The sequence below is a fragment of the Aotus nancymaae genome, unplaced genomic scaffold (genome assembly GCF_030222135.1).
Source record: "Aotus nancymaae isolate 86718 unplaced genomic scaffold, 86718_ANA_hifiasm-v0.15.2.pri h1tg000014l, whole genome shotgun sequence".
NCBI classification, from domain to species: Eukaryota; Metazoa; Chordata; class Mammalia; order Primates; family Aotidae; genus Aotus; species Aotus nancymaae.
The window spans coordinates 35315108-35327287 of NW_026988425.1; the positions used below are offsets into that span (position 1 = coordinate 35315108).

Sequence of the window (12180 nt, forward strand, 5' to 3'; positions counted from 1 at the left end):
CAATAATTCCAGGAGCTGGTTTTTTGCAAAGATCAACAAAATAGACCACTAGCCAGATTAATAAAAAAAAAAAAGAGAGAATAACCAAATAGATGCAGTAAAAAATGATAAAGGGGTATCACCACAGATGCCACAGAAATTCAAACCATCATCAGAGATTATTACAAACAACTCTATGCACATAAACTAGAAAACCTGGAAGAAATGGATAAATTCCTGGACAGTTGCCTCCTCACAAGCCTAAACCAGGAAGAAGTCAAAACCCTGAATAGACCAATAACAAGGTCTGAAGTCGAGGCAGCAATTAAGAGCCTACCACCCAAAAAAAGCCCAGGTCCAGATGGGTTCACAGCCGAATTCTACCAGACATACAAAGAGGAACCGGTACCATTCCTTCTGAAACTATTCCAAATAATCCAAAAAGAGGGAATCCTTCCCAAATCATTTTATGAGACCAACATCATCCTGATACCAAAACCCATCAGAGACTCAACAAGAAAAGAAAACTACAGGGCAATATCCATGATGAACATAGATGCAAAAATCTTCAATAAAATACTGGCAAGCTGATTGCAATAGCACATCAAAAAGCTTATCCACCATGATCAAGTAGGATTCATCCTGGGGATGCAAGGCTGGTTCAACATATGCAAGTCTATAAATATAATTCACCACATAAACAGAACCAAAAACAAAAACCACATGATTATATCAATTGATGCAGAGAAGGCCTTTGACAAAATTCAACAGCCCTTTATGCTAAAAACCCTCAATAAACTAGGTATCGACAGAACGTATCTCAAAATAATAAAAGCTATTTATGACAAACCAACTGCCAATATCATATTGAATGGGCAAAAACTGGAAGCATTCCCTTTGAAATCTGGCACTAGACAAGGATGCCCTCTCTCACCACTCCTATTCAATATAGTACTGGAAGTTCTAGCCAGAGCAATCAGGCTAGAAAAAGAAATAAAGGGTATTCAATTAGGAAAGGAGGAAGTCAAATTGTCTCTATTTGCAGACGACATGATTGTATATCTAGAAGACCCCATCATCTCAGCCCCAAATCTCCTGAAACTGATAAGCAACTTCAGCAAAGTCTCAGGATACAAAATCAATGTGCAAAAATCACAAGCATTCCTATACACCAATAACAGACTTAAAGAGAGCCAAATCAAGAACCAACTGCTATTCACAATTGCTACAAAGAGAATAAAATACCTAGGAATACAACTAACAAGGAACGTAAAGGACCTCTTCAAGGAGAACTACAAACCACTGCTCAACGAAATAAGAGAGGACACAAACAGATGGAGAAACATTCCATGTTCATGGTTAGGAAGAATTAATATCGTGAAAATGGCCATACTGCCCAAAGTAATTTACAGATTCAACACTATCCCCATCAGGCTACCAATGACCTTCTTCACAGAACTGGGAAAAACCACCTTAAACTTCATATGGAACCAAAAGAGAGCCTGCATAGCCAAGTCAATTCTAAGCAAAAAGAACAAAGCAGGAGGCATCACACTACCGGACTTCAAACTATACTACAAGGCTACAGTAATCAAAACAGCATGGTACTGGTACCAAAACAGAGATATAGACCAATGGAACAGAACAGAGGCCTCGGAGGCAACACAACATATCTACAACCATCTGATCTTTGACAAACCTGATAAAAACAAGCAATGAGGAAAGGATTCCCTGTTTAATAAGTGGTGTTGGGAAAATGGCTAGCCATATGCAGAAAGCAGAAACTGGACCCCTTCCTGACACCTTACACTAAAATTAACTCCAGATGGATTAAAGACTTAAACATAAGACCTAACACCATAAAAACCCTAGAAGAAAACCTAGGCAAAACCATTCGGGGCATAGGTGTAGGCAAGGACTTCATGGCCAAAACACCAAAAGCATTGGCAACAAAAGCCAAAATAGACAAATGGTACCTAATCAAACTCCACAGCTTCTGCACGGCGAAAGAAACAGTCATTAGAGTGAATCGGCAACCAACAGAATGGGAAAAAATTTTTGCAGCCTACCCATCTGACAAAGGGCTGATATCCAGAATTTACAATGAACTGAAACAGATTTACAAGAAAAAAACAAACAAGCCCATTCAAAAGTGGGCAAAGGATATGAACAGATACTTTACAAAAGAAGACATACATGAGGCCAACAAGCACATGAAAAAATGCTCATCATCGCTGGTCATTAGAGAAATGCAAATCAAAACTACATTGAGATACCATCTCACACCAGTTAGAATGGCGATCATTAAAAAATCTGGAGACAACAGATGCTGGAGAGGATGTGGAGAAATAGGAACACTTTTACACTGTTGGTGGGAGTGTAAATTAGTTCAACCATTGTGGAAGACAGTGTGGGAATTCCTCAAGGTCCTAGAAATAGAAATTCCATTTGACCCAGCAATTCCATTACTGGGTATATATCCAAAAAATTATAAATCGTTCTACTATAAGGACACATGCACACGAATGTTCATTGCAGCACAGTTTACAATAGCAAAGACCTGGAACCAGCCCAAATGCCCATCGATGATAGACTGGACAGGGAAAATGTGGCACATATACACCATGGAATATTATGCAGCCATCAAAAATGATGAGTTCGCGTCCTTTGTAGGGACATGGATGAACCTGGAAACCATCATTCTCAGCAAACTGACACAAGAACACAAAATCAAACACCACATGTTCTCACTCATAGACAGATGTTGAACAATGGGAACACACAAACACAGGGAGGGGAGCATTATACACTGGGGTCTGTTGCGGGGAGTGGGGGGGACAGCGGGGAGTGGGGAGTTGGGGAGAGATAGCATGGGGAGAAATGCCACATATAGGTGAAGGGGAGGAAGGCAGCAAATCACATTGCCACGTATGCACCTATGCAACAATCTTGCATGTTTTTCACATGTACCCCCAAACCTAAAATGCAATAAAAAATAAATAAATAAAATTTTGGTTAAAAAACACTCTGCAAGCAGAGTTAAATTCAACATATTTTTAGTTCACTTCAGTGATCTACCTTAAAGGAATCTACTTTGGAGTTACCAAATCGTGCCATTTCAGGTGCATAATTTATATGTAACATTTACATAATGATCATTATTGTGGCCAAAAAAACTGGAACTAGATTAAGCAGTTTAAGTTAAATTATGTAAATTGTAAATTATTTCACCTTCCTAAAAATTATGTGAGAAAGGAAAAGCAGCTGTTATTATAAACATTTCAAAGCCAAAGAGATTAATATAGAGAGAGGTTAGATTACTTGCTCAGGTTTACGAAGACATTAGATTGTTGTTTCAGGATCAAACTCTGATTTCCTGCTGTTAAAGCAGGGTTTGTCTACTATGTTATATCCATGCAGCCACATACTACTAACATTCCTACATTAGCCATATATCTTACTCCTGGTTGAGAACTGTGTATACTCATTAGGCCACTAAGCCTCAATTGTGATGATTAGGTTACATAACTCAATAACTATTCTATTCTTTATCAGGACCTAATCCTACTGCCTTTCATTTAGGAGGAGGAAAGCCAACTGGATGAACCTTCCTTGAATGCAAATATTTTACAAAGATTGGTCTATTTTCCTGCATAATCCACATCTAGTGGTTTATTATGGAAAAAAACATATATATATATAAAATAAATTTTCCTAAAGCATGAAATAATTGACACACTTAAAGATATTTTAAAATTATATATTTATGTTGTATATTACAAAGTGAACTGATAGTGAAAAATAAAGTCAATTTACACTTTACTAGTTAAGAGATTAATGTGCATCAGTAAATAGTTATCTACTAGACCTTAATTTATATAATTAAAAATATAGAAAAAATGATAACAGTGAAAGATTTTTTTATTTGCAATCTCATGGCTGGTCACATATTTGTAGTTTTTAAAAACTGCCCCCTAGTTAACGCTGATATACAATGAAGGCTGAAAATCAGGACTGTAAAGCATATTGGTCAATTATTCTCTAAATGTGGCACCTCAGCTACTGTGATATTTAATTCTTTTACATCTTTATGAGTTTCCTATTTAATTGCAAATATTTATAGAAACGGAGTGTACCTTAAGCTCTGTTTTCCAAGTTGTGTTCTACAGAATTTAAAACACTTTCTGCTCCCTCACACCAAAAAGAATCCTATGGTCAAATTAAAATCACCTTTTACTTAGGCTCATGTTTCTCAAAGACATTTAACCTGAAACCTCTATCAAAGAATCCAAAGCTTAAGGCTTAACTTCTGCCTTAAGCTTTCAGCAGCTAACATCTGGAAAGATAGACAGCTGGTAATAAGGTCCTGGACTGGAAGGAAGCTGGTCCCGAGCCTCAAGGAGAAAAGACCTAAAAATGATCTTACAGAACATCAGAAACATTTTACTACATTTTTTTAGTGGAAGTGTGGGGGTGGAGAGGTAGATGAATGAGATGCAGTTCTTGCCCTCAAAGAGTTTACAGTCTGAGAAGAAAATAATAACAGATAAGAATACCTAACCCAATGAAGTGAAGAATACCTAACCCAATCTTGGTAGCCAGAGAGAGGCAGAGGCACACCAAGGTTACCGAGGATGGCATCCTGAGAAAGTAATGTCTGAGCTTAACCTCGTAAAAAGAACAGGAATTGGACAGAAGAAGAGCATTCAAATCAGAGAAGGCTACAAACATAGACACTGAAAGATGCAAATTCAACCACCCTGAAATACCATCTTTCACCCACCAGGCTGGCAAAGACCCAACAGTTTGATAAACTATTTATGGAAAAACAAGTCCCCTTATACAGTGCTGGTGAAAGTAAAAATTTATACAATCTCTAAGGAAAGCAATTTGACCATACCTATTAAAATTCTATATGCACATGCCTTTTGACTCAGCAATTTCAACTTTAGGTATTTGTCTTAGAGCTTGATTTACATGTATATGAACACAAATGTTATTCATTTTGGAGTATGTTTAACAGCAGAAGATAAATTAGGACACACAAAAAAGGAGTGAGAATGCTCTTTATGACAATCTCCACAAATACTGTTAGGCTAAAATAAAGGCACATAATAGCTTAAATAGTGTATTATCATTGAATAAAAAGAGATGAAGCAAATAAAAAGAGATGAAGCAAAGAAAAAGAGTATTTCACTGTGTTGATTTGTAGGTATAGGTTGCTTCTGGAAGAAAACACAAGAAACTGATAGCAGTTACTTCCAGGAACAAAACTGAATGACAGGTGACAACAGAAAGACTTTTCATTGTATAATATTTTGTATCTTTTACATTTTGAATCATTCTCTGTGCTACTGATCCATAAATTAAACTAAATCAACACAACATCTAATGGAAATTAAAGCAGTTTGAAATTGCCAGAATATGAAATTTAAGACAAGAAGCGATCAGAAATGAAGCTCAAGAGGTAGCCAGTTCATGAAGGGACTTATCTGGCATTCTAAAGATCATGAACTTGAGGCCACAACCATGTTTCTCAGTGTAACTAGGGACCACATGCAAACCAGGAATAAAACACACACACATCCCTGGAATTCAGCCAGAGTCATTAATGTCAGGTGTGTGCTTCAAAAAACCAAAGTCTGGGAATTCTCCACAAACTGAATCAGAGTCTTGGGGGTTAAGGTTCAGGTGTCTGCATTTTAACAAGTACTCTAGGTGAATACAGGTTAGAGGGAGCTTCTGTGGAGTTCTAAGCAGAAGAGGGAAAGGGCCAGATGTTCACTTTACAGAGACACTCTGGTAACTGTGTATAGAAGATTTATGAGGAACAAGATTCAGTTAGAACGCTCTGGCAGTACTCCAAATCATACTCTTCAACTTGATTAACAATCATAATGTATATAATATACTTATTGTATACAATATAGCAAAAGTATACCCCCTGACAAAAGTATACCATGGTACACTTATTGCATACCATGTGGCAAAAGTATTATCTGCCCAAGAGCTACAACCTAAGCCACAAAATCTTCTTCAGAAAACAAGGAGAAACAAAATCCAAGGCATTATACCTTCCAAGTCTTCTAGTTTAATCCAATAACACAGCAGACTGTTAAATGAAATTATTCTATCCCATTATGAATTTTAAAAAACAAAACTAAAAATAGGAACCATTAAAAAAGGTTGCCAGTTGTGAGACTTGGAATGGAGAAGAGGGTAGAAATTGCTGACTTCTTATTTGTTCTGTATTAAAATACTTTTTTCTTGGTTCCCCCTTATTCAGTTCCCCATCCCTGGTGACAGGTGAAAAAGAGTTTTAAATAAAATCTTTCTTTGACCAATGAGGTATGTTCCTGGTGTCAAAATCCTTTCCAAGTCAGTTTTGTTCTATCTAGAGTTCTAATTTGTGTCAAGGACCCTGATAACAGCGTTCCACATTTGCCAACAGCTACATCTCTTAATGATGCAAGTATGGTAATGTTAGTTTTACTAGCCTTTGAAAGGTCATGAGGCAGTAGAGGTAAAATGTTTGACTAGAAGTCTGATATCACAAAACAAGCGATTGGTCAATCAATGGGGAAAAAGACAAGATTTCAAAATAAAGCAATGTAACCAATATGAAAGGGTAAATGAAAGTCAAAACTTTGAACCAGTTTAAGGTTGTAAACCTATTCTGTGTGTGCCTTATCAACTAAAAGACATTTCCTGTAATTGTTTACATTTCTACAAAGTTAGAAAATCATCAGCCTTCAGGGTGTAAAATTATACTGGCACTCCATCCTTTGTCATTTGCATTTTAACAAATAGCCTAATACAGACCTCTTTTGCATCAAAAAACCACCACCACCACCACAACAAAAAAGAATGCTTTGACAAAAAACCAAGTTACCATGACACTATAGACACAGCAGCCATGGTGAGACTCAAATAAGCACTTGGCCATTTTCTTTTATATCCAATTCACATGATTCATATAACTTAATATTTTTTACCCCACAATATAACAAACAATAGTCATCATCTTATCACTCCTATTACAGAATCCCATTTTAGGACAACTTCACACAGCCCAGTATTCTTTGGCCTGTTACTAATCTCTCAACTGGGCTACATCTAATGCTATTGGATTCTGAGTACTGACCTTGATATAAATTATAACACAAATTTAAATCAGTAAGGAACTTATCCAATAAAACTGTAATGACAACAACATCAACAAAAACTATTCCACTGTCGGCAATTACAAAACTGGGTATTCTACAGTTCAGGAGTTTTACTTCAAAGCCAGCGCATCCCAAACAGCATTACGTAGCAATAGACAAACATTTACCTATCAGAGATTTCTCCACTCAGAATGGGTACACTTAGGTAGTTTGACTTTTTAAGACTTAATGATTTTCCCTACATTTTAGAAGTTTTTTATTAGTGGCAATCTAGTTCAGAGGTCCAAGAGTTAATCCTGAGATGCCACCCATTTTCTTGAGGCCTTGAAAACGTTACCCAGTTTCAAAATGCCAGCAATATAAAGGACCTTGGAGGCTATCTAGTATAGCCTCAGCAATTCACATATTGAATTAGGTAAAGCACTTTGAAAACTGACAATACTATACAGAAAGTATCATTTCCATCTATGAGACCCAGAGAAGTTAAACATACATCGGAAGTTAACCACAAGGAACCAGGGCCTAGAACTGAGCTCTTCACCCTTAATGCCACATTCTAAACATGCCAAGTGAGCTATTTTTAATTGTTGTGGGAAGCTTATTTATGCATACATATTTATGCATACATGGCATTTGACAGATTCTAAAAGCTAGACCTTGCAAAATTAGTACAACCCAAAGGGCACACCACTTTTCCCAAACAGTAACGCTGTACTTTCTTAGGACATTACCATTCCCTTCCTCACTCCCAACTTCACTCCCTAACACAAACTCAACTACTCTAACCTCCCGTTCAAACTCTTTATTCTTTAAATGATGCGAGAGTATTCTATAAACTGCCATTTTCAAACGCTTAGGAAAAATAAAACAAATTTACAAATCTAGACTCCCATCAGGTGAATGCAAGGACCCTCTTCAATAAACCCAACAAAGAAGCAGGATGTTTAATGTTGACAACAGATTCAGTACTTAAGCAAAGATGATTTACAATTTCATTTTGATGCCTCTACAAAATAACTTCGCTGAGGATCACATGATTACAGAGGTTTTCAACAGGTTGTCTAGTCTTGCACAGAATTAAACTAAATTAGTTATGTGCAACTAATTCCAAAACCTTTTGGTGCACAATGCCAACAATTAAGAGATTTCCAATAGATTTTTCTGGACATATTGCTCATGGTAGCACCGGTTACTCTCCTTCTCCTAAAGTTGGTGGGTGGGGGTATGGGATCACAAATTGTTTTTAAAGTGGGGGGCAGTGACAACAGGAAGATTCAAACTCGGGGTTTTCTCTTGTATTTATGTATTTTGTAGATATATTAATAAATATATCAAATATGGTCTATTGTGGAAATATTGCTGCACTGGAGTCCCAGGCTTTTTATTTCATACATTACCCAATATACCAGCCCCTTGTCCTGACATGTCTCCTACATAACGTCTATATACAAGTCAAATATTCTCCCTTGTCCTTCTTAGCACCCAAGACTTCATGCTTTTAAAACAAGCTGGCAGTGTCTATCGACGATCACGTTCCAGTATGGAAAAGGCTCAAGGCTAAAGGGCTTTTCAGAGTCCCCTCTAAAGGCCTCGCAGTCCTACAGAGTAAAAGGGGGTGTGTCCTCGGTAGTTTCGCCCCTTTTGCCCCTACAGCCCTCAGCGACGCCCCGGGCCCCCTTTCTCGGGGCGGCCTAGGTAGATGCTCTCAGGGCGTCCAAACCTCAGGCCACCGGCTCACTTTCTTGGGGTGGGTCTCAACCAGGGAACGAGAGCGGGGTCGGCGAGGGCACCATTGAATCCCCAAACCTTTCACTCTATGGGGCACTCGGCAGCCCCTCTTCGCCCTCCCGCGGCGCCCCTGCCTCGGAGGTCCCTGCAGGAACACAGCCCCTCTCCCTCTCCCCCTCCCTGAATCTCCTTCGCACGCACGCCCAGAGGCTATGGGGGCCCAGGGCGAAGCCAGAGGGCCTGGGGGCCGAAAGAGAGGCAGGACGGGCATCTGCAGTGCCCTGGGAAGAGCCGTCCCGAAATGTCTCGCCCAAGGGGGCGCAGCCGCCCCTAGAGTCCCGGCCGAGCCCGGGAGCGAAGCAGGGCCGCGCCAGAACCCACCAGCTGCTTCAGGTCCTCCTCCGAGAGCTCCGCGTAACGGTAGCGCTGCTGCTCGAACTCGTACCGAGTGGTTTTGGCCACCACCACCACCCGGGAGGGGCGGAAGCCGCCGTCGGGGCGGCTGCCACAGCCCGCCAGCTCGCGCGGCTGCCCCTGCCCCAGGTGCCGCCGGCCGCCGCCGTCACCGCCCAGCCGGGGCCGCGCGGCGGGGCCTCCCGCGCTCGGTCGCCGCAGCGCCGCCGCCCGGCCGCCCGCCACGCGACGACAGCTGCCCAGCAGGAAGCCGCGATAGCAAGTCATCGTGGGCCGAGCCGCGGCCTCGGGCTCGGGCTCCTTCCCTCCGCTCCCCACCACCGGGAGTGCGCGCCGCCCGCGCTACCCGCGCTGCCCGGGCCTCTAACTTCGCGCCGGGCGGGCAGAGGTTAAATGCCGGGACGTGCGTGGCCCGCGCCGCGAGGGGGACGTGCCCAGACGTTGACGAAGGCGGAGAAAGCGTGGCGATTGGGAAGCGGCCGACCCTACGCGGGGGAAAGGTGGGCGGGGAAGAGATGGAGGCCTGGGGCTGGTGGGTTTTGTTTGTTTGTTTATTCATTTCACTCTCGCCTGCGTGGCGGCCGCTTCGCCGCCCGGGGGCGACCTCCCGGCTCCACCCGCCTCCCAGCGGTCGCTCTTTTCCCGCCTCCAGGCTAACTCTATCGGCCAATCAGAGCCCGCGGCGGCTCCGGAGCCCGAGGGGCTGCGCCATTGGCTGCAGCCTGAGGAAGGGATGGAATTCTGTTTGGCTGTGGCGCCGCCCTGAGGACTTCATCTGGAAGCGGGTCTGAGTCGGCGCGGGGACTGCTGGTGGGGTTTTGAGCGGCTGTCTGGAAGGTAGTCTCCAAGTACCTCCTCGCTCGTGTTCTGTTTTGCAGGCCGACCACGTGTCTGTTGGTTCATTTGACCAGGGCCGGTGTGATAGCTGGTGTGTCTGGGGCAGGGCTGGGGGCTGAGGAGGCGGACCCGGCACCTGCTGCACCGTGTGAGCAGCCTGGCGCAAAATCCTCTCGGCGTGGGACCCAGTACCAGCCCCGCTGCCCCCCGAAAAGCCCTAAGGAACTTGGAGGGTGATGGGTAGAGGAGCCTGGCCGGGTGGAGCATTTCTCCATGGAGAGAGACGGTTGAAACTAGATAGGACAGGAACACGGTGTTAAGAATGTTAGTCATTTGGGGCCGGGTGCGGTGGCTCACGTCTGTAATCCCAGCACTTTGGGAGGCCGAGGCGCGTGGATCACGAGGTCAGGAGTTCAAAACCAGCCTGGCCAAGATGGTGAAACCCCGTCTCTACTAAAAATATAAAAATTAGGCAGGCGTGGTGGCGGGTGCCTGTTATCCCAGTTACTCGGGAGGCTGAGGCAGAGAATTACTTGAACCCGGGAGGCTCAGGTTGCAGTGAGCCGAAATCGCACCACTGCACTCCAGCCTGGGCGACAGAGTGAGACTCCGTCTCAAAAAAAAAAACAAAAAAAAACAGTCATTTGGACTTTGTCCTATAGATAGGAGTTAGTTGTTTGAAGGCTTTTAACGGGGAAGGAGTGAGTTAAAGCAATGTTTGGTGACAATTGATCTGACTTTGGAATGTTTTGTAGATTGGGAGGCTGTCAATGACTCGCAGAGTGCTCAGGACCCGGGCTGGGGTGCGATGAGAACAGAAGAAAACATCCCATTGTAAGGGGAGAACCAAATGGCAGTGCACTTCCTAGTATTCAAATCCTGCAGCTCCTTAGATCCCTTTCCCTGGTACCGTGTTTGCTCCTTTGTAGTTCTGGCGCTAACTCGCTTCTGGACTTTGGGCAGGTTACCTCATCTTTTTGGGCCTCAGATTCCTCCTCTGTAAAAAGGGGATTCGAGTGACCCCAAGGTTCTACCAAGTCCAAATCGATTCAGTGAATCTGTGACTCGCCTCAGGGAGCCACCAGCACCAGCATTCATTCGTGGGTTCCCGCTGTGTGCCTGCCATGTACCAGGTAGCGTACTGGACTGGGAGCTTGAAGCCCGATAGGTGTTGACTTGATAAAGTTGTGCCACTGACCCGTTCTGACCAAGAGCTTTGCCTCACAGCAGCTGCTAATAGTGATGTGTAGTGTCACAACCTTAATAACCTCAAAAACTTCTAGAGAGGTAGCATCTATAACTATCCTCAGACTCCTTTGTGGTCTCACTATTTTAAACTTCATTAGATATTACGAAGGAAGAAAAGGGAAAAATCACAGATGACACATAGGTTTGAGGCCAGGGTGCATAGGGGAATGTTAATTGATCCATTTGACAGAAAAAAAATGAGTAGGGAGGAACTGTTTGGGATCAAAGTCTATGAGTTTTGTTGCTCATATTTGAAATCTCAGACCTCATTTATTCCCACTTCACAGATAAAAATTCAAATTTTTGGCTCTCTCTCAAGGGTAAAGACAATAAAAAGTGTGAAAAATCCATGCTTAGGACTTGTCTTTTATCCTGCACATATTAGGAAACAACAAAAGGAGAAAATGACATGATTAGCTTTGCCAAAATTGTAAGCAGGAATTTTTTTAGAAGAAACACAAACAGTGGATACATACTTGAAAAGATAACCTTATTAGAAATTAAAGAAATGCAAATAATGTCATTGTGAAATAATATTTTATATCTACTAGATTGGTTAGTAGAAATTAAGAAATCTTGGTAATACTCTCTAATTGTTAGAAAACTGTTATCCATATCATCAAGTCTTCCTTAGGCCAAACATTGGCTAATCATTTCAGTAATTCTTCCTTCCAATGCCATAGTTTGCAAATATATTTTTTTTCTTTTCTTTTTTTTTTTTTTTTTTGAGAAAGGGTACTGCACTGCATGGCTCATGCAGCTGCAACCACCCAGGTTCAGGTGATCCTCCTACCTCAACCTCCCAGGT

At 42.2% G+C, this 12180-nt stretch overlaps 1 protein-coding gene across 2 annotated transcripts in view; it reads right to left on the reverse strand.

The window, feature by feature from the left end:
• NADK2 (NAD kinase 2, mitochondrial) overlaps positions 1-9554 on the reverse strand; it is a 60808-nt gene extending 51254 nt beyond the window's left edge. For both annotated transcript variants that reach the window (XM_021671861.2, XM_064375927.1), the window contains exon 1: positions 9255-9554. In XM_021671861.2, coding sequence (XP_021527536.2) covers positions 9255-9554 — 300 coding nt within the window. The remainder of the gene's footprint in view (positions 1-9254) is intronic.
• Positions 9555-12180: the final 2626 nt, after the last annotated feature.